This window comes from Varroa jacobsoni, unplaced genomic scaffold (assembly GCF_002532875.2).
Source record: "Varroa jacobsoni isolate VJ856 unplaced genomic scaffold, vjacob_1.0 scaffold_1080, whole genome shotgun sequence".
Taxonomy (NCBI): domain Eukaryota; kingdom Metazoa; phylum Arthropoda; class Arachnida; order Mesostigmata; family Varroidae; genus Varroa; species Varroa jacobsoni.
Window position 1 is genome coordinate 272213 of NW_019213982.1, and position 8522 is coordinate 280734.

General features: G+C 39.4%; 1 protein-coding gene and 1 long non-coding RNA gene across 2 annotated transcripts in view; both read left to right on the top strand.

The window, feature by feature from the left end:
• The window catches only part of LOC111266402 (uncharacterized), an 11435-nt gene extending 7800 nt beyond the window's left edge, over positions 1-3635 (top strand). The window contains exons 6-8 of the mRNA XM_022843871.2: positions 1144-1385; positions 1665-1790; positions 2084-3635. Coding sequence (XP_022699606.1) covers positions 1144-1385; positions 1665-1790; positions 2084-3088 — 1373 coding nt within the window. The 3' untranslated portion in view covers positions 3089-3635. The remainder of the gene's footprint in view (positions 1-1143; positions 1386-1664; positions 1791-2083) is intronic.
• Positions 3636-5375: 1740 nt separating this feature from the next.
• On the top strand, positions 5376-7991 carry LOC147752688 (uncharacterized). The gene is made up of 2 exons (XR_015313424.1): positions 5376-6132; positions 7566-7991. It is a non-coding gene; the product is annotated as an uncharacterized LOC147752688 (long non-coding RNA).
• The last annotated feature ends 531 nt before the right edge of the window (positions 7992-8522 follow it).

The following is an 8522-nucleotide window of genomic DNA, read 5'->3' on the forward strand; positions in this document are numbered from 1 at the left end:
TATATAGATATACGATTTACCGAAACTCAAAACAGCGTGTTCGATTTTTTCGGCTTCGGATTTAAACGGCTTGTTTTATAAATTCGATTTTAGATAGAGTCACATCGCAGAACAGAACACAACAGTGTTATTTATTGATGAGGTAGGCTCAGTAGTTTTCTCGAAAACGTCATGGTAAAATTACTGATTGTACAGTCCACATATCACTAACTAAATAATAAAGGTAGCTATTTCCAGCGTGCGGATGAAGTGCTACCTTTAAGCATTGTTTTGGATGACTGACCCCTTAAAGCACAAAACGATGTGGATTCATGCCCGAAATTGAGCTTAGATTACTACCTATCTTTAAGCGATACTGGGGCGTGCATGGCAAAGTTTAGAGGCAAATCTAGTATTTAACGAAACTGTTCCCATAGCTGCCTATCAGTTATTTCTCTTAAACTTGTTTTAGGCAACGATCAAGGTACGAGGCGCAATGGCATCAATTTCGATCTCTGTAGTATATATATAATCAGTGTTTTTTCCTGTTTATCGCCCAAATGGCAAGATTTACAAGGATATGTATTTTTTTTTCGGTGAATTTACCGGCTCTTCAATAGGTCTCTCTAGGAATTATATGCACTAGCAGTTTTGGTGCCTCTACGGTGTTTTGCTCTTAGGAAAGGATGTGAAACTCTCTTATTTGGTAAATGCAGCAATTTGTCAAATTTAAGCAAAAAATGCTCGCACACTATTTTTGTCGGTATTTCTCGACCAAGTTTTTTGGTAACTTTGGATAATTTCAGGCCACACTTATCTCGAAGCGTATTGATCATAGATACTTTTTTGCGCTTGCATTGAAGGACTAACTCTATGCTTGACCAACGTACAAAGTGGCTATCTAATCTATTTATTAGAAATATTTTTGTCTAAAAAAATAGAAATTTAATGTTAGACTGCTAATAGCATACCGAATGAGCTTAAACGTAAAAATTTCGAAAATTTTATTTAGAAATGTTCATTATCTTTCTAAAGTTCACTTCTTTGAGAAAATAACACGAATCAAACAATAATTATTGCAGTACAATTATCACTGCGTAAATACTGCCCAGGAAAGGAGATATCAGGAACTTATTATATATCTATATTAACATATTCGGACAGATATCTATGAAACAATGGTAGCCCCCCAGCTGGAGGCGAACATGTTTGTCCGCGGGAGCCAGGAAGGCGATCAGCATTTGGAAAATTATTGCACCGATTTTAACATCACTGAAGTTGACAAAGTTGAACTTAAGTTAAGCCAGGATATAATCTTTAAGAACGTTCGTAGAAGTCAGGATAATTCTCGATGGGCTGTTTCCGAGCGAGATTACTGGGTGTGCTTCGGTTCTGTTGAGCGGAGAGTAAGTCAAGATAGTCCACTTTGCTATTTGTTTATCTTTTTCACTGTAATGTGGATATAATTATAAATGTATAGAAATGGTATCGCTAATTTTGCTGGTGCTTAGAATATATACTTAAAGCGCGTCTTTCTTTCTTTCATCTGAGATCATTAGTAACCACTAAACGTATCTGGAGCATTACGTTATTTTAGCGCTTGTAAGGACACTATTTAAAATAACAATTATTTAATAATAGTCACATGTTATGTTGTCTAATAAACTTATTATTTAATTTTGTAGAAGAGTCATCTCCCTCGCGGTGGTGAAGTGTTCTGTTTCCAGAACCAACCTGCCAGCATCCTAATGGCCAACAGTATTGAAGAATTTTCTAAGTGCAAACCCCTTCCCGAGGAAATTGTTGCTAAGGTTTGCCATTATTATTAATAGCATAATTATATTATTGCACATCGAATCAGACAAAATGCTCAAATCATGTTTTTCAGTTTTTTTCGTTAAACAGGGCCAATCGTATTACTACTCTTTTAAAGTAAATAACCTTTTCAAACTAAGTAAATTAAAAATAATTTTAGCAAATGATCTATTGTTAACTTTCGTTACTTTACAAGTACTCGATTCGTGATAACTACGTGCTAGTTTTGGTGATAACTTGTGTGAAAATAATGTCTTTTTAACTGGCAGGTTTTTTTTATTCATTTTAGATTGCTGCTGCTCCAGCCGGTACCGCTGTAGATGTGGGTAATGGTGCCACATACGTAAGACCTGCCATTGTAAGACCTCTTTTCGGAGTCCCACGTGTTTACTACGGCGGTCTACCCAGCTTCGGAATCGGTTTCCCGTTCAAAAAAATTCTCAAAAACCCCCTCGTTGTAGGAGCAGCCGTCGCGGGGGTGATGCACTATCGTCACAAACAACAGATTAAGAAACTGAATCAACAGCATGCCTTAGCAATGGGTTATGGTAGGCACGGAGTACAAGGTTTTTCTTCACCATATTTCGGAGGCTCCTCTGGGAAGTACTCAACTGGATTAGCAAGCCTTTTTGGAGGTGGCAAAAGCCACTCCGCCTACCCAGGTGCTGGATATACCACTATGGGCGGTGGAGGCTACCCTACGATGGGCGGTGGATATTCGCCAGGCCCTGGGTTTGCGCCACCAACTTATCCTGGTCCCCCGTCCTATCCTCCACCGGCCTACTCACCGACGAATTCAGGTTTCAATACTGGCCATCACTTGGGTTACCCCCCGCGATCTGGCGGGTACCCAACAGATTCGCATGGCTATCCCATTCCCGGGTATCCTACAGGCTCACACGGATACCCTAATCCAAGTTATCCTACCACGGCAGGTGGACACTCATTTGCTCCACACAATCCAGGCTACCCAACGCAACCGAGATCATCATATCCGTCCCAGCCCGCCTACAATCCCTCGTTTAACGCAGTCAATAATGCGCCATCAGTAGCTTCCGCGCCCCCCATGTCAACCACTCAAAACGTTGCCAAACAGCAAAGTAATTTCAGTAGTGGCACAGCCTCGAAGTCAACCGTGAGGACGTCACGACCTTCCACACCTAATCGCCCCGTTCGTGTGGAAAAGACTGTTACCAGAACTGTCACATCGTATACACCTAGCCGAAGTGCCAGTAGGGGGTCTTCTAGAAAAAGTTCCGGCAGGAATAGGGGTGGAAGTCGTGGAAGAGGTTAATAACGACGTGTCTGATGATGTGACTGTCAGCTTTCTCCTATTAAAATTCAAGCGAATGCCATGACCGTTTTATGCGGTTATGAGGACAGAAAACTATTTGCGGAACATTGTAGCGTTACAGAAATTTCGCTGATACGGGCTGCGTAATAGTAGTAACAAGTACTTTCTAAGAAGTGTAAAAACGATTCTCGCAATCAAATGTTGACCATTACGGACATTATGATTCTAGCAAAGTAGCCTGGTCTTCAGTAATTAGTTCGATTGGGCTAAAACGACACTGCTTCGAAGGCATTATAGAGCAGGGCTGAGTCCAACCTAGCCTTACAGCCAGCGAGGATTTCTTATAATAAATATATATTTTATCTGTTGTGTTTCTTAAATTAGGTTATCCTAAGGAAAGGGAAATTAGAAGTTACCCGCAACTAATATAAAAATTTTACCGTGTTCCGCGCCGTTATAGCGATCAAAGAAATTTCTTACAGGTTGCTATTCTTAACCCTTTGGAGCAGCAGTAAATAAATTAAAATGCAAGCATCAAGTGACATTATCTGCTGCATATTTGTGGTAGGTATCTACTTAGGTCATGACGACAGACTGTCGTTGATTTCTCATGGGCTTCCTTTCCTGGCTACGTCTCGGCGAGGTACTTGAATCCCACCTACGTCTCCAAAAACACATGAAACCGTTTGCCAAAATTACGAAGCGTACACATTTGTTTTTTTACTTGGTTCCTACCGCGGTCAGTTGCGAATAACGTAAAAACTACTGTTTTATTATTACCAAAGGAACCTTATATGGGAGTCGTAAGATACGAATCGTGGAATTCAGGTATTTATTAACCTGCAACAAGGCATAGATACCACGAGTAGCCTCGGCTAGCGTATCTGAAGCCAACGTAGCCAGGAAATAGAAAATAGTTGTTAAGAGTTTTTTTTGTTACTTCACCGAATACTGCAGTGGATATTATTAAAAAATTCAGGTAGAGTATTTCGGATAAGGAGTAATTAGCACTAGAAGCGTGCATGTGCAACTGATGCCTATCACTTGAAGTCTGCAGTGTACTATTTGTTTAAGACTTTTAAGTGTAAACAAACAATGGGCGTTTGGATGGAAAAAAGATGGGCTTTTTTTTGATGCACAATTTAGAAAATATTAAGGGAATTATGTTTTTTTTTATAATAATGCGCGGAAAATTCGGACCTAAAACTAAGCAGAACCAGTGCGTCAGATCACTCTAGATATTAGTTAGGGAATCCGGGAATGAACCGTGAATTCAGGTTCGTAAATAACACTCCAAGATATAGAGCAACAAAGTATTCACTTGTTCTAGCAATTATATTCGGTAAAACATCTTGAAATGTAGACTAGAGTGTTAAATTTAATTACGATACCATCGCTGAGGGTTTTATTCGGTACAGCGGCAGCATAAACAAGCGAAAATAACATCACAAAAAAACAATACTGGGTATCATCTAACTGTTCTTCGTTTTAAATCGGATTCCAGTGCACTTTTCTATTTTGAAACAAATTTACACTAAAAGCATTAAACCGATTGTAGTAGCTTTCTATATACTTAAGGCACTCAAAAAGGGAATTTATCCAGTGAAGAACTTCAGTGATTCGTATTATCACTATTATTAACGCTAAAGCGTTCAGATTTACCGAATGTTTTCGCCACATAGGCTAGACCATTTCTCTTATATATATATATGAGAGGGTCATAAGTATCTGTGACAACACCAACGAAATTAGCGGGACGTATGGCTTATGCCCATATATTCAATTTAACGTTATTGATTTTCTATACAAAAGGACTAAGTGTGAAAGTTCACTGGGTATTGGCAATCCAAATGGAAAAACAAGCGCAATTCCGACCGAATTGGGCATGGTGAAAAAACGAAGCCCAATTCAAAGGTCGCACCAGAACTTAGTACAGCGATTCGGACGAACTTATCATTCTTACATTGCGCTAGTATTCAACATCATTTTTTTCTTGTTCTCGACAATTTGAGTTTCTTAGCCGTTCATTGTCCTTGGATCTTTGGTCTTCGGTCAAAGCCCTTTAGAATGGTGAGTATGTATGTGTAGCGGAGACCGCTCTCGTCCAATCTGTAGCAGTTGCTGTCGCAAAAGCAAAGTATGTTAACATCGGGGCGTTGACTCCGGCACCATTTCTCGCCGAACGCAAAATGGCACCACACAGCGACGTCTATGCATCGGTAACCGCTGCATCCTACTTCGCGGTTGTGTCCGATTACCATATCTGCCTAAGGTTTGTTTCTGAATAGGCTAGGCGTGACATGCGGAGAAAGTGGCGCTCGGTAGCTTACTATCGTAAAAACAATAAGTTTCAGCTGAAGTATCAATTTCATATTACTGGAAGTAAAGTAAATTTGATTAGTTTACCTCCAAAATTGATTTTATTGACTGCAACGAGCGGTAAAGGTGACGAGTAACAGATGTACTATTTCTTTCCTCTTCCTTTATAGGATCTTTTTACACGGACTGTTTCTTGTAGCTAGGAACCTTTCAGTTCTGAACAGACGCAAGAAATTGGTGTTCATGGATGTTGTTTTTAATATGGTGATTTCGCTAATAAAATGCACTTATCTATCATACCGAGCGATAGGTATGTTTGAAAATAAGCTTGCATTTATGCAAAGCAACATATGACCAGCTTGTTGGACACTCAGACCGTACCATTGGCTCGAAACACTTGTCCTGATGTACCAAATCTGCAGACGACGTTTGAAGCAACAGGTCCACGACGCACCAAACAAACATTACGACGACTTGAGCTCTGACGGAGTTTAAATGCATTCCGCTATTTATTGTGGCCACCACTGAAAACTAATGAAATCTTTTGACCTAATATCATGTAGAACTATAGGTTTTTGTTAAACGCGTCCATTGTTATTCTCGATAAGATCGTGTGTTACCGTTACGCGGAAATGATAGCAGGTTCTATAGCTTCAGGAACTTATTCCACCGAGACTATTGGCGACAAGTCATACAAACACAGCTTATTAACTATGCTTCAGTCTGTGAGTGCTTGGCGACATATTCTGACCGAAAAATTTAAGGTTTTTATTTGTGCAAGGCAAGTTACTAATTAGCCGACTGCAACAGCTAAATGTTAGCTCAGACTCAAGTCTAGACAGGTGCCAGGCCTGTAGCTAAGGCTGCTAAATGCTGAAAAATCGGTTGATAGTTTTCGTTCGTCCTCGTCATTTATATTTATTGTTAAGTCAAGGCTGGTGAGGCAAAGGATCGAGCTTCAAGAAAGCTTCGTTTTCGACGAGTTTATGAACAGTTAAATTGACACAAAGTCACGGCAGTTACATTGGTAGAACTTGAATGCTTACTGGCGCACTTGTTTGCAATCAGGTGTACTACTGAATGAACTTCGATACACTGTATAATATAATCCACAGCTTGTTAAGTCTGAGGGCTTAATTGGTACAGGAATTTGTTAAACAAAAGTAGCTTCCTTTGAGCAAACTTCGGCGGATATTCAGACAGACTGTGACGACGCTATGTGTACTAGCGTTAAACGCGTAAACGGTAATGCGTATTTTTATAGTAACGCATATAATACGTGCTTTTAGTATCCTGACGACGCTCCGTATACTCCCGTTTGTTAGCGACTGCAACGTGGATCACATGTTCTCTTTCATGTTGAAGGCATCGATTGTACTCCGGCGTCCACCTCCGCTGTTGCTAATAATATGCTCCCGAGTCTGCCAATAGCGACAAATGAGTTTCCCTTAGCTAAGCCTGATCAATTTTTCTTGCTTGCTTTTTAACCTCCCGCCTTTCTGCTCCAAAATACGCTCAGACATTTTCTCGTTTAGCCATCCATTGCAGATTTCACTTTGTTCGATCTCGATTTCTGCCAAGACTAATGCGCAGTACAACAGTACTGCACTCCGCACTTCTGAAATATCGTACTCGCATTTATACCGCTGTTTTCTGTCTCCTATTTCGATTGACTATGTTTCCGTAAATAATGTTACTGCTTTGTAAAGTCTGCAATGGGTACAGACCTCTGTCGCAATGAACCATCCTATCTTAAAGTCGTTTTTGAGAAATGGATAGATAAACTGTGTACGGTTTGTCACAAGAACACCATCTTGTTTATTCAAGAACTCATATGACGCAGACTATATATCTAATGTTTATCTTTTGGTAGCGATATTAACAGCGATCAGGTAGCTATAGCGACAGTACAGCCCAAGTTTAGATAGATAACAGATAAAATCGTTTAGCTGGTAGCCCAGCAACACTTGTAGAAAATTGTTAATTAATGTTAAACGGAAACCAAACTTGGTCACTTGCAAAATATAGTCTCTTTTACAATAATCTTTTTACACATACAATAAACACTTAAAATAAACTATCTACTATCAAGCACAGATAATGCAGTTCTCATTAATATTCGTATAATTATATGTTATGATGATATGCTATTTCGCAGTTTCATATAATCCGTATCCTCATGCACCAAATCAGGAGCGAAGGAGAACTTCTGTGACCGTTACGTTACGGCTCAAGGCGCCTTTCTGCCACAAGGCGACTGCTGGCGCAGCATTGGCAATATCGAATACAAACAACTTGCAGCAAGCTCTGTTGTTTGTTTCTGCAATCAAGTGAACTCGAACCTGTATAAAAATAGCCGACGGTTACGGCGGGGCTATTAACACGGGGGCGGGGCGACACCACAACGCTAGATCTAAATGGTGTCGCACAACTTTTTATAACTTATCGAATACGATGAGTTGCTGCACACAGTCGCAGACGAACGTTAATCCTAAATGAAGAACGTTAGCTAACAGCATATATATCGAAGTTACACTGTATAAATGTATCTTTTTTGATAATAAATTTCATAATATACTTTTTATTATATAATTTTTACTTATGTAAATGCTCAGTAGAAAGAAGGAAGCCATTTAAAATTCTTACTTTATAGGGTAACAATGCTATTAACTGTTTTGGAAGTCTTCATTCATCGAAATCTAGGACAGACCTATGAAAATACCACTAAACCATCGGTAGTACTTTATTCAATATTTAAGTAACGCCACCATCTCCTAATCATATTTAAGGCGAGGAACTCCCCAGAGAAAATTTGCATATACACAACTTCGAGATGAGGTGCAAAGGACTGCCTGAAGCACTAATTAAATAAAGAAAATATACTGCTTTTTCAGAATAAAAAAATGGTACTTTCAATTAGTCAGCTAATATTCGCATAACAGGCATGGGATGTAGGAGACAAATATGCAGATTTTTCTGTTTCGCCAATGTTCGAATCTGTAAAAACCCCTTCATGCTAATCGTAGAGGCTGATTAGAAGCAAATAAACAAAATAAAGAGTTGCTTATACCAATCGATATAGTAAGACAAAGACAAACGTTCAGCTATAAGACAG